Source organism: Rhincodon typus, chromosome 22, assembly GCF_021869965.1.
Source record: "Rhincodon typus isolate 14 chromosome 22, sRhiTyp1.1, whole genome shotgun sequence".
NCBI lineage: Eukaryota > Metazoa > Chordata > Chondrichthyes > Orectolobiformes > Rhincodontidae > Rhincodon > Rhincodon typus.
This window is the reverse complement of record NC_063353.1, coordinates 33,576,417-33,590,261: the sequence shown is the minus strand read 5'-3', so window position 1 is coordinate 33,590,261 and position 13,845 is coordinate 33,576,417. Positions and strand designations below refer to the sequence as shown.

The 13,845-nt window shown below is 41.0% G+C and overlaps 2 protein-coding genes across 2 annotated transcripts in view; one reads left to right on the top strand and one right to left on the bottom strand.

Annotated features, from left to right (window-relative positions):
• odf3b (outer dense fiber of sperm tails 3B) overlaps window positions 1-438 on the top strand; it is a 28,774-nt gene extending 28,336 nt beyond the window's left edge. The window contains exon 5 of the mRNA XM_048610529.1: window positions 234-438. Coding sequence (XP_048466486.1) covers window positions 234-323 — 90 coding nt within the window. The 3' untranslated portion in view covers window positions 324-438. The remainder of the gene's footprint in view (window positions 1-233) is intronic.
• A 7,046-nt stretch (window positions 439-7,484) lies between these two features.
• Window positions 7,485-13,845, bottom strand: part of guca1a (guanylate cyclase activator 1A) — a 10,083-nt gene continuing 3,722 nt past the window's right edge. Inside the window, exons 2-4 of the mRNA XM_048610115.1 lie at window positions 12,803-12,952; window positions 10,164-10,254; window positions 7,485-8,322 (exon numbers count right to left, since the gene is read on the bottom strand). Of these exons, the coding sequence (XP_048466072.1) occupies window positions 8,195-8,322; window positions 10,164-10,254; window positions 12,803-12,952 (369 nt within the window). The 3' untranslated portion in view covers window positions 7,485-8,194. The remainder of the gene's footprint in view (window positions 8,323-10,163; window positions 10,255-12,802; window positions 12,953-13,845) is intronic.

Genomic DNA, 13,845 nt, shown 5'->3' with positions numbered 1-13,845 from the left:
GTTCCTTACCCCAGATAACCTCGACCTTGCTGAAGCCCATTTTACTGGTCAGATAATCCTCACCTGAAATCGGGAGTTGAACATGAGACTTCCCTGCTCTCAGTTCCATATCATTTAAGAGGAGGGTATTTTGAATAACGTCTCAATTCAAAAGCAATGTGTGAAATTGTATGGCATTACTGAGTGACATACGGAAAGACCTAGCAACTTAACTCTTTGTTATTTCTTCTCAGGTGAACTTGCATAAGAATTACCCCAAGTATACCTTTGGAATCCACCACTCTGAGTTCCTCGCACCCCTTATTGTGGCTCCATCAGACTGAGATAAAACAATGCAGCCAGCCTCAATTCCCCGGCAAACTCTTACAGTCCTGAATTGCAAAAATGTCAATTGTACTTTTAAGAAATCACTCATTTAAACTTTTAAATCGTTTCTCATCTCATGTGTATGGTGTGAAACCTGGTAGTTTTCTGTATTAGGAGCTTGGTATTGACATTTAACTCAATAAAAACACTGGCGGGTGGGGCAAGATCAGTATGAGCTGCAGACCTGGATTTTAGACAGACTCCAGACTCATTTATCTTACAGCAATCTGAGTTACGGTACAATTATGATCTGTTGCAACTTCTCAGCCTTCAGACACAGCAAGGAACTCTGCCACCCTTTCAGAGACCATGTGACCAGACTACTCGCCAGGCACAGGAAGTGAATTCTCGGCAATCATGTGTCTCAATTTGTTACTTTGCATTAGCTCTCAAACCTTGTCTTGGAGGCTTTATTGAGGATACCCTCAGCAGGAGCAGGGTGTTTGTTCAGCAGTCTGGTAACATGGTACCAAAATTAAATATAATGCAGCTAGCCTGACTGAATCAACAGTGAATGTGGTTTTGGAGCATGGTGGAGCATGCAGGGGGTCAAGCATCTGATGCTTATTTCTATTTCATCCCCACATCTTCATTTCTTCATGTCCCTTTTTCCAAAAGAGATGGAGATTGACATCTTGTTCAGATTAGCCACTTAGCCAAACCACCAAGTGAGAGAATATTGTGTGACTGGAGGTTAGCGCATGAAGACCAGTTTAAAGGGGACATAGACCCCAATGAAGTTACAGAGGCAGCACTTCTGGAGATTAGATAACTTTACCTCAATGAATGGGGCTGACTACTTGGGTTGAGAGATAATGAAAGGTTCAAACTGTCAGTTTTTTTACAATAATTCATATTCCATATGAAGTAATGGATAACTAACTAAGCTCCTCTGTTAAAATGTGCATCATGGTATTAGGTCTGACCTATATCATGAATGAAAGGCATGGTTTATAATTTTGGGATTAAAACTAAAAGTGGGTGAATTGGATATGGGGCTTACAAGCTTTTTTGAAAGTGAGTAGGATAAATTTATAATATGGGAAACCTAGTTATATTTCATTATTGTAGATAAGAAACTAATAAAACATTTACATAAAACCTGCCTGTGCATGTTATATAAATGAAAAATATACAATTGGAAAATCACATTAACCTAACAGGGCATTTCCAATACATTTCTGATATTTTTGACACTTCCAAATTCAATTTATCCACTTTCTTACAATGTTCCTCAATCCCACATATCCATTTTCTCACCTTAAATTTTAACACTACCAACTCGTTGCTCCACATCTCCCCAGGTTAATGTTCACCTTCTGACCATCTCTCTTAAACTCAGAGCAGCATACTCTCTCAACTCAATTTGCAGACTCTGAAATAACTCCACAGAGGCTGGTATCCCATCACCAAGTCAACTTTCTTTCGATGTGGAGAGTCTTTGACACTGATCCAGCTCCCTCAGAGCTAACTGTCAGATTGAACAGAATGTCAGCCAGGACTCCCTGACTGGGGCTCTTAATCTGGTCCTTTGGTTTTCCCCCTTGCCACCAGCTGTTTCAGTCTTGCCAGGACCAGATCTTTCTGGGTCTAAAGTCTGATATTGTCAGCTGTGATTGGAGGAGTGTCCAGAAAATTTAAAACTATTACGGACTCTTCCAGTGACGATACCATCAGTGGTATATGTGCCAGCGGGACGTGGCTCAATACATCTGCATTTACTACTTGCTCTCCTGGATGGTGTTCCAACTTGTAATTAATTAAAAGAACTTAGTATTAGAGCCCACTGCTGAATTTGGCCTGAAGCTATGGGTGGCACTGTCTTGTCCTATATAAGTAGACCTACTGTAATTACAAATATACATCCATAAAGATATTGGTAGAACTTCCTGACTCCAAATATGACTGCCAAACCTTCCTTCTCTATCTAGGCATATTTATGCTCTGCATTAGCTATTGGGCGTTCCCTTCCACTGGGCCACCCATGAGCTAATCTGACCCCAATGCCATACAGGAAGGCATCGCATGTCAATACCAGAAATTGCTTGGAATCATAGTGTGCCAACACCTTAGAAGATGATAGTTATTTATTCACTTCCATGAAAGCAATGGCTTGGCTATGTGACCATTTCCAAGGCTTACCCTTTTAAATAGTTGATGCAAAGGTGTCAGGATGGAGGCCAGATTATGTATGAACTTTCCATAATAATTCACCAGCCCAAGGAAAGACATAAGCTCTGGTACAGATGTGGGAACTGGAGCACCTTTGATCATCCTCACTTTATCTTCCAATGGGTGTAGCCCAGTCTTGTTGACTCTGTAGTCCAAGTAGGTCAGGTGCCGTGCCTGGAACACATGTTTATCCCTTCTAAGGCATATGCCCGCCTGCGAGAAATATCTATGGACTATGTCTAAGTTCTCTTAAGTGTTCCTTATTGGTCTTCCCTGTTATTAGCATGTCATCTAGATAAATGGTGACCCTGGGTAAAATATTCTCCATTATCTGCTGGAAAATTACACAGGCTGATGATACCCCAGATGATAGTCTCTTATATTAATACAAACCCTTATGAGTATTAATTACAGCATACTTCTCTGAATCCTCATTTAACCGCAATTGTAAGTATGCAGGGCTCATGTCCAGCTTCATGAAGGACAGCCCCCCTGCCAGCTTTGCATAGAAATTCTCTATGTGAGGGACTGGGTATTGACCCAGCTGTGAAAAGCAGTTCACTGTTTGTTTAAAATCCTCACAAAGGCGAACAGACTGGTACGACCGGTGCTGCCCATTCCACAAACTGGCCTGGTTCAATGATTCCTTCGCAAACAAGCCTTCTGATTTCTGCCTCTACTTTTGCACGTAAGGCAAATGGAACTGGGTGGGCCTTGCAGAATCGTGGAATTGCTTCCTGGTCAACATGCAAAGTGACCTTGGCTCCTTTGATAGTCCCTAGACCTTACTGAAAACCCTCCAGGTATTTAATTAGAACTTCACTCAGGCTGCCATGTTCTAATTGAAAAATTTTGAGCCAATCATGGTGAATCTTTCTCAACCAGTTTTGACTCATCAAGTTTGGGCCTGAGCCTTTTGCTACAACCAGTGCTAACTGAACCAGCTGCGTCTCATAAAGAGACTGGAACTGAAGTTGTACACTTAATCTGTAACTGTTCCCGAGCATATGATCTCAGTCCAACTGAGGTATTGCACAAACTTAAGGGTTGGAGTCCAGAAAGAATTTTGTTAAAAGACTGGTTCTGCAATCACTGAAATAGCCACACCGGCATCGACCTCCATTAGAACCAGGTGACCATTTCATTTGATGTTTATTTTGATTGGATCTGATTTGGATGTTGCTAAACAATTTCACTGTTTCAAACTAGATGTAGGTGGACTTTTCAGGGTGTGCACTCTGCTGGATACCTGCCGATAAGTTCTCTTACTCAATTTAGGTTGAGTGGGATTTTTTTGCTGTTTCAAGCCCACATTCTGGCAGAAACTTGAATGGCTTGCCAACCCGGATCCTTAAGAAAATTTTAACTGTTTGGCCAAGGCTTGGCTTTGCTTTGGGGTTTTATTGTCAGCTGACCAGAGTCCCTCTGTTCAGGATATGTCCTAAGTGAGGCTATACAATTGCCTTCACTCAAGTGTGTCCTGTAAGCTCAGTCAGACTGGTAAAGGTGTCCACTTCCATTGGAATACCCTGCAACTCATATGATCCATTTGCCAGTGATAAAGCCAGTTGTAGTGCATGTTTGAAGTCAAGTTGGGCTTCAGCCAGTAGGCACTTTTGCATGGTTACATCATTAATCCCACATAATAAATAGTCTCTCAGCATCTCATTAAGGGTTGAACCAAAGTCACATGCCTCTACTAGTCATCCGAACCTAGTCAAAAATCCTGACAAATTCCCCTGTCGAGTAAAACCAATAGTGTCTCAGAATTAAAGGAGGCTTAGAGTCGTAATATTCCTTGAATAAATCTGTTAACTCTTGACAGGATTTAGCATCTGGTGCCTCAGGGAAAGTTAGGCTCTGAATAACAGAAAAAGCTGCGGTTTCACAAGCTGACAGGAGAATTACTCATTGCTTTTCATCTGTCCTAATGGCATTTGTCTGGAAAAAATAATGCATTCTTTCCACATACTGGGCGCAGTCTGATGGCAGGATGGAATGAGTTATGCTTCCCAAATAACAGCAAGATGCCTGAAATCATACACCAATCAAAGACGACTGTTGCAAGTGAATTTCTTCATGAATGTCTGCCATCATCGCTGAAATACCTCCACAGAGGCTGATATCCTGTCACCAAGTCAGCTTTTATTTACACATGGTGACCCCTTTCCCCTGATTCAGTTCCCTCAGGGCCAGCTCTCGGTGTGAACAGGATGTCTGACACTCCTGTTTTTATCTGTCAGCCAGGATTCCCTGATTGGACCAGATTAACAGCCCCAATCAAGGAGCTCATATTTTATGAGGTCCACCTGGCTGACCTTGATACAATTGCTTCACACTCCACTCAATATTTTTCAGTGACTTGTTTCTATAACATGGGCATACCTCCACTCATTACATAGAATATACAGAATTATACAGCACAGAAGTATGGCATTCAGTCTAACTAGTTCATGGCAGTATTTATACTCTAATTGAATCTCCTCCTCCACTTCCTTGTGCAAAAAATAAGGACTGATAATAACTGAGATAACAAGGTGTAGAGCTGGACGAACACAGCAGGCCAAGCAGCATCAGAGGAGCAGGAAAGCTGACGTTTCGGGTCTGGACCCTTCTTCAGAAAAAAATTCTCAGATTTTCCAGTATCGGCAGTTCCTACTATCTCTGGACTGATAATAACTAATATTTTTCATGGAATAGTGTGAAAATCTTGAAGAACTAATTAGTATAGCAGAAATTTTCTTACAGTGATAGTTGCTGGTACAGCATTAAAATGCGGAAAAGTCATGTAAATGGATCAGAGTTGTGCTCTGAGGGTTCATATGCCAATGTCCATGGATGTGGAGTGTGGGTGATTGGTGCCCAAGGAGCACGACCTGAGATGTTGGTGCCCAGTGTCTCACATGGAGGTTGGTCAGAGCAAGCTGCAAGCTGAATCCACCAGGTACCCATTCAGGTTTGCATGCCGAGTTTTCCCACTGCCTGAGTTGGTTTGGTGACTTTGGTAAGGTTGAAGCCTGAATATTAACGAGGTGAGTTGTGGCATTAACAAAGTGTTTAATAATAAATAATGAGTGCCAGTTGTGATCTTATTGCTGTCTAGTAAGAATCTTGCTGCACCATTTGCGAAAAGCAAAAAAGATTATTTTGACATTCAGAAGAGTTTTTGTGCTTCTGTTGCCTGGTTCTGCGACACATCTCACCATAGGTCAAATCACCCCGATCCCAATAAAAATTTTGCCCAGAGTATATTGAGTACTCAGAATCATGGGCCAGCCCTCGTCAAGCAGCTGTCTTCTTTAGATGGAAAATGGACCAGGTAAAATGGAGAAAGACCACGGGAAGAGATCTCTAACACTTCAGCTAGAGAGCAGAACGCTCCCATCACAACCTAGAAACGAACACACTGCCAACAACCCATTTGACCTTTGTTATTAATGAACTGCTCTTAACTGTCATGGTTTTATACTTTTCATGTCTATGAGTTAGCTCATGTATCATATCCAAATTGTTGTTTCTTGCTAAAATTTAAAATGGTTTTAAAATTTCTCGTGAATATTTGGCTACCTATTTTAGGCAGCTGAAGTATCTAGTCTAGGGAAGTCACCAGAAATCAATCAAACAGAAGCTGCATTTACCTCTCGGAAGAGAAACAAACATCTTGCAAGTCAAGCACCAATAGTCAATGAGTGATCACTGTACCAGCTCTCATCTACTGCAACTGGGTGTCAATTCAGTCAGGTTTGACTTGTAGCACCTTATGCAACTGCGCTGTATCATGTTCAAGTTGATGTTTCTCATCCTTGGAAGACTGCTCCAACTCTCCCAATTTGTCAGCATCCATTGTATCCTCTCTTTGCCTGCCCTAGTTGTGTGGAGACAGCATGCTAGCATTATGCAGCACATTGTCCAGTCAAGGCCCTACCTGTATGTGGACTGCAGCGGTTCATGAAGGCAGCTCACCACCATAAGAACATAGGAAACAGGAGCAGGAGTAGGTCATCTGGCCCATTGAGCCTGCGTCACCATTCAATAAGATCATGGCTGATCTTTTCGTGGACTCAGCTCCACTTACGTACCTGCTCACCATAATTTTCAATTCCTTTACTGTTCAAAATCTATAAACATTCAATAATTTAGCCTCAACTGCTTCACTGGACAGGGAATTCCACAGATTCACAACTCTTTGGGTGAAGAAGTTCCTCCACAACTCAATCCTAAATCTGCTCCCTCTTGTTTTGAGGCTATGCCCCCTAGTTCTAGAATCATCTGCCAGTGGAAACATCCTTCCCACTTCTATCTTTTCAATTCCTTTCATAATTCTATATGTTTCTATAAGATCCACACCTCATTCTTCTAAATTGCAAGGATTATAGTCCCAGTCTACTCAATCTCTCCTCAAAGGGCAACCCTCTCAAGGCCAGAATCAACCGAGTGAATCTCCTCTGCACCCCCTCCAGTGCCAGTGCATCCTTTCTCAAGTAAGGAAACCAAAATGGTATACAGTACTCCAGGTGTGGTCTCACCAGAATCCTATACAGCTGCAGCATAACCTCCCTATTTTTAAACCCCATTCCTCCAGCAATGACGGACAATATTCCATTTGCTCACTCACATTTAAAAGGGCAACTAGGAACAGGTAATAAATGTTGGCCAGGCAGTGATGCCCATGTCCCATAGGCAAATTTTTAAAAAGTCTGTTGATTTTGTAAAACATCTTGAATTCAGAGCCACCTAAAAACATTTTTTAAGCCTGATTTTCCACCAATCTGGCCTGTAGCACAGGGTGTAGTTAGAAGGCAATGAGTGTTATTTTTTGCTTATTACTATTTTAAATAGCATTCAACTTGGGTATGCATGAGGTGTCAATGAACCAACTTAGAGATGAAATGTAGTGGTGATAATACATTCACTAAGCATTGCTAAATCCATCCACTCTATCAGAATTAATAAAAATATTTTAATCACAAAGTTTTTTTAAAATATAATAAATCCTGTCCATTACATCCTTCACTTTACAGAAATAAATCACAGTTTGTAGTTGAGTGACGTACTGATAAATGGGTCCTCCCCTCACTCTTGAAATTGGACAAAGGTAGCTTCAGGGTTGGTGATGCTGTATGGTCACTTTATGCATTGAGGGGAAAGCAGTTTTACAAAACAGAGGTCATTCATGCAGGACAGTGTCAGGTTGAAGCATTATTCACATACGGTGTATATACATCCATTCCAAGATCATTAAAAATATTTCAATAGCTCTGATTGAGCTCCAGTTCTACAATGCCCTTTCATGCCATCTTGTTATGGATGGTCAAAGGTGGAGTCACTGCTTATAATTGTCAGCCAGCAGACCTATAGCTCCAAGCCAGGGCATCTTGTGAAGCTCTTTCCATAATGCTTGTGTCAGAATGCAAGCTGTACTCAGGTTCTTCTTTTCAGATTGAAGCTGTGCATTAGACTAACAGAACGGTTTCTATTACTGAAGAATGATCATCTTACCCATGCTGGAATAAGTAGTTTTTATTCCAAGTCCAATTATATCTAAGAACGAAGCTCAGGTATGATTCTGTGATACTGTGTGTGTGTGTGTGTGTGTGTGTGTTAATAGTTTTCGGGTTATAACTAATGTTCGTCTGAAGTTCTGTCCATTTCCTTTTTACACACTGTGTCTTCGATTATCAATCATTGTAACAATGTGAGTGAGGTCTAGACTACTCATCATCACATCACAAAACTCTTTGTCTTTCTTGGATCCTTCAACAAACTCTTCAAGAGAAAGTTCTCCTGTAAACAAAACATAGTGAAAGGGAAAATAGTTCAAGTTTGCAGATAATGAAAGATGCAGACACGCTGGAAGGAAAGAGGTGATTTAACTTGCACAATCAATTAAATTTGGCTTGTTTATAAATTGTCTTTCAGAATCACGGGTTGTCCCAAAGCATTTCTAGCCAATGAAGTGCTTTCAAACTGAAGTTTCTGTTGTAATGTACAAAACATTGCAGCCCATTTGTATGCGGCAAGCTCCCAAAAAATGATAATTTGATATCTGTTCAGGGATTGAGCATTGTTCCTGACACTGGGGAGAAATCCCGTGCTTTGTTTGGGAAGTAATATATACATGGGATCTTTTACATCTCACTCAAGAGTGGAAGCAGGACCTCTTTTTAACATCTCATCCTAAAGACAGTAACTCTGACAGTGCAGCACTCCTGCAGCACTACACTGAAACATCAATCTCAATTTTGTGGTTGTCATTGCGGTGGGAATTTAACTCACAATCGAAAATGACAGGATACAATTTTAAAATAATTGGCTATGTAAGCAATACCTCTTACATAGCAGAGTGCATTTTCTGAGTGTTGGAGGCACATTCAATTGAAACATTCAAAAGAGAATTAGACTGTTGTATGAAAAGGAAGAGTTTGCACGGTTGTGGTAAGAAGGCCTGGGAATGGCATTAAATGATTTACTTATTCAGAGACCCAGAGCAGACAAATGGCCTCTTTCTGTGCTTTAAAAATCTGTGATCTTCTGAATCAGAGATGAGAGAAAGCCACCATTGATGAAGTTAGACTCAATGAGATTATCTGGACAAAGTAAGATGTTTTTCAATGTCCTGGTCAATTTCCTCTCTTAACCATTGCTATCAATCAAAATAAATGAAGAATCACAATTTTCTTTGACACAGTAGCTTTAATGTATAAAAGTTTTTCAAAGCATTTCAATGAGCTCAGATTTGCCTTACCAAAGACATGGATATTGATGAAGGAGAAGGATGCGTCGAGACTGAGATAGACTATGAGAGGATTCTGAAACATTTGGCCCAGGAAGCTGAAAGTACAACCATCTATAGTAGATGAAGGATGAACGGAAAGGACTGCTCTGATTGCTTGAGGGTTATATCAACAACCACCTGAATCAGGTCCGATTGTTAGATATTTTTAATCAACCTGTTCAGACATATATGACACACCTCTGAAACAAGAGGGACTTGAAGGCAGCCCTTCTAATCCAGAGGGAAGGGCACTACTACTGCACCAGATGGATCTTTGGACTCATATTTTCTAATCAACCTGTCCTGCAACATTATGACACAATTCTGGAGCAGGTCGGACTTGAACCCGAGCCTCCTAGATCAGAGGCAGGGTCACTGTCACTGCACCCCAGGAGTCCTCAGGTTGGACTCTTCGATATTTTCTAATCAATCTGCTCAGAGACATAGCTTCATACCGCTGGAGCAGGTGGGACTTGAACCAGAGAACTATTAGCCCCGCAGCAGGAGCTGCACCATAACAGTCCCTAGGTTGGCCGCTTATATCTTCACAGGTTGAGTGATCGCAGCTGGGACAGACAGGGAAGTGCTGAAATTAATGTCCTGTTTCCCAGTCCTGATCACCATCATAAACGCTGGAGCTGCCCATCTGCAGCTTTCTGATGAATAACAGGATCAGGTACATTGCAATGCCTTTAGCAATCAAGTAACTATGCTGAACACCATGCTAACACATGAAAAGATGTTGGGAAAAGCAGCGACAATCATTGTTTGTGGGGTCTCATGCAATGAGGCTTTGAGTTTAGGAGAGGACAAGGAAAGAATGCAAATGAAGAACAGAAAACTTACTCACCATCTCCATTAACATCAATATTGTCAAAGACTTGGTTTGTGAACTCTTCTGCCGACAAATCCTGTTCACAACCATTAATGGCACGGATAGCCTAGGAGTGAAAATGATAATATTTAGAGTGGCATAGTGGCTCAGTGGTTAGTACTGCTGCCTCACAGCGCCGGGGAACTTGGGCAACTGTCTGCGTGGAGTTTGCACATTCTTGTGTCTGCGTGGGTTTCCTCTGGGTGCTCCGGTTTCCTCCCACAGTCCAAAGATGTGCAGGGTAGGTGGATTGGCCATGCTAAATTGCCAGTAGTGTTCAGGGATGTTTAGGTTAGGTGGGTTAGACATGGAAAATGTAGGGGTAGGGAAATGGGTCTGGGTGGGATGCTCTTTGGAGGGGCAGTGTGGACTTGTTGGGCTGAATGGCCTGTTTCCACACTGTAGGGTTTCTGTGATTTCTGTGATTACAAATCAGAACCACAGACACGTTATTAAGTGACAGGCATACCAGAAGTGAGAGATTATAATAATTAAAAAAAGACTTGAAAATTGACATTTCTTCACTATAACAGAGATGGTTAACATTTATGGGCAAGCTGATGGGGGTTTGCTTAATTGGGGATTGGAAAAGGTCTCATGGGTGTTAACAGTGAAAGATTTGCTTGGACTAATTGGAAAATAACATGGGGCACAGACTGAGGATTATGGCTGAAGGAATGAAGGGTGGAGTTGGACAAAATATTTACATAAAGAGACTGATTAGATCATGGCTTGTTTAGTCACAAGCGAATGCTAAGGCAGAAGCTATAGTATTAGCTAAAGGGAATCAGACAAAGATTTGAAAAGGAAATAAAATTTGGGACTGGCAGGGAGTGAAGTTAAAGTGGATAGTTCCAATGGAAGATGTGGCAGTTCTGAGGAAGGGTTACCAGACCCGTAGGGTTAACTCTGATTTTTCTTCACAGATGCTGCCAGACCTGCTGAGCTTTTCCAGCAACTTCTGTTTTTGCCTGATTTACAGCATCCACAGTTCTTTCGTTTTTTTTAACTAGTATATTCATGATGGGCTAAAAAAATTTCTTTGTGTTGCAATTTCTACAATTGCAACTTCTGTTTTTTGCCTGATTTGCAGCATCCACAGTTCTTTCGGGGTTTTTTTTAACTAGTATATTCATGATGGGCTAAAAAACTTTCTTTATGTTGAAATTTCTACAATTGTTTTTAATCAGTCAAAAGGTGTACATTCTTAAAGGAATCATTGAAGGTGATTCATTTTCTCAGTTCTTCGATGGCCAAAGGCTTATTAAATGATATAAACAAGCATGAAATGAGAAACACCATTCACCTCACCAGCCCAGCAAATCAGTTCCTTTTATGGATGATGTATGAAGTATTTTATCATGGAGTTTCCTGATGCTTAACTCTCTATTCAGAAACAAATCAAATATACCCATCTAATCTGCATTCTTCTGTGCTCGCCATTGACTGGTTCTTGACTTGTTTATTATGTTCCTGTGTTTCAGGAACCATCACACATAATCACATTGCTTCTATCTCTATTTAATACTCAGTTCAGTGTCAGCCAGATATTCATCCAGTGCATTAAACATGTCATTTGCTTCAGTATTAACTGCTTTACCTGGAAAACGACAGTAACATAATGCTTCCATTCATATAGCGCACTGCAATTGCCAAAAATATCTTAAAGTGCCTCATTCAATGAGTTACCTTTTTCAGAGCAGACTTATTACATAGGGACATGTGGTAGCCTTTCCACAATAGGAATCTCAAATTGCCAAATGTTTAAGAGAAAACTGTTGATCAGGACACTTGGAATGATCCTGGCTCCTTTTCCAATGGAGAAATGAGATTATTCATCACCATATGATCAGGGAGAGAAGGCCTCCATTTTAATGGATATTCTTCTGATAACAGCATGCCTGACAATCCAACATTCCCTGAGTGTAGCACTGGGGAGTGTCAACCTTGATTATGAACTTATGATCTGGATTGGGGTTTTAACCTACAACCTCTGACTGAGAGAGAAAAAGCATTATCAACTGTGCCAAGCTGATACAATATCTCCTAATTCATGGATGGAAGATAGTTCTATCAGTCTCTACAATCACTTTAGATGAACATGAGTTAACAAAAAGGAGAAATAAGGTGCCATAAATACATGATCAGGAATCCAATAGGGAAATAAAGAGTATTTTCTTTACTCAGTCAGTGGTAAGAATTTGCTATCCCAGGAGTTGTATAAGGCAAATAACTTAGAGGCTTCCAAAAAGAAACTAGCAGGTGCACGACTGAAAAAGTAATAGAAAAAGATATTGAAAAGCTGAGATGGATTGAGAAGACATTTCTGGAGTAGAAATCCCAACTTAGATTCATTGGGCCCAAAGGTCTGGTTCTGTGAAACAAAAACAGAAATTGCTGGCAAAACTCAGCAGGTCTGGCGGCATTTGTGGGAAGAAAGCAGAGTTAACATTTCGAGTCTGGTGACTCTTCATCAGAAATCTGTTTCTACGATGCATGCCTTATGCAATCCACTTGTTGGCTCACATCTGAGGAGCAGGAATCAGTCATTCTCACTGCCTCCTGCAATCTTAATAATGGAATTTATTTTCTGATAAATATCAGTACGTCCTTACCTTAATGATGTTGAGCAGTTCATGCCTGTCAATACGGCCATTGCCATCCACATCATACAGTTTGAAGTACCAGCGCAGTTTCTGTTCCATTTTACCTCGGAGGACTAAGCTAAGGGCAGCCACATACTCCATGAAGTCAATGTATCCATCCTGTAATCAGCAAACAGAAAGTGGTCAGATACACTGCCTAAGGTTTGTTAACACTGACTACTGTTCAGGGAAGATGGCTTCAGAAATGGGTCTTTGGTGACATGGAAATATACCTTCAAACTCTTCCAACAACTCCAGAAGTGCTAATGTTCAATGTTGGATGTAGGAAGAACATAAGGAATAGAAGCAGGTAAAGGCCATTTAAAAGCAAATGGGCACTATGGGGATTTGAGGGAGCATGAGGGCGGGAGAGGAATGTAGAATAGACACTCTGACAACTTCTAAAAAAATCTGAACAAGGTCTCAGATAACCGAGGCATTTCTTCTCACTGGCCTGTCTCTGTACTTGCCGACCTCTAGGTGTCGACAGACATGGATTTATTTTGCCCTTGCCTTTCCAGAGTGAAAATTGGGACTAATGGGTTCATTAAAACCAAGGTAGGACTGCCTAGTTGGTTAACTTCCCAACTCGAGGTATCCATCCTGACAATAAAAATCTAGCATAAATTATCTAATTTTGCTTTTCAGCATTCCTTTGAAACATCTTAGGATGTTTTTTTATGCAAATTCAGAGAGCAATTTTGAAATATGTGATATGAGTGCAGAAGCATTAACAAATGTACATAATATCAATGTGCAAGTAGATGCAAATTCACCATTATTTTTCACATGGTGAATTTCTAGTACGTGATACATATTAAGAGTCATGCAGTCATACAGCATGGAAACAGACCCTTCGCCGACCAGACATCCCATCTGACCTGAGATAGTAGGAACTGCAGATGCTGGAGAATCCGAGACAACAAGGTGCAGGGCTGGATGAACACAGCAGGCCAAGCAGCATCATAGGAGCAGAAAGGCTGACGTTTCGGGCCTAGACCCTTCATCAGAAA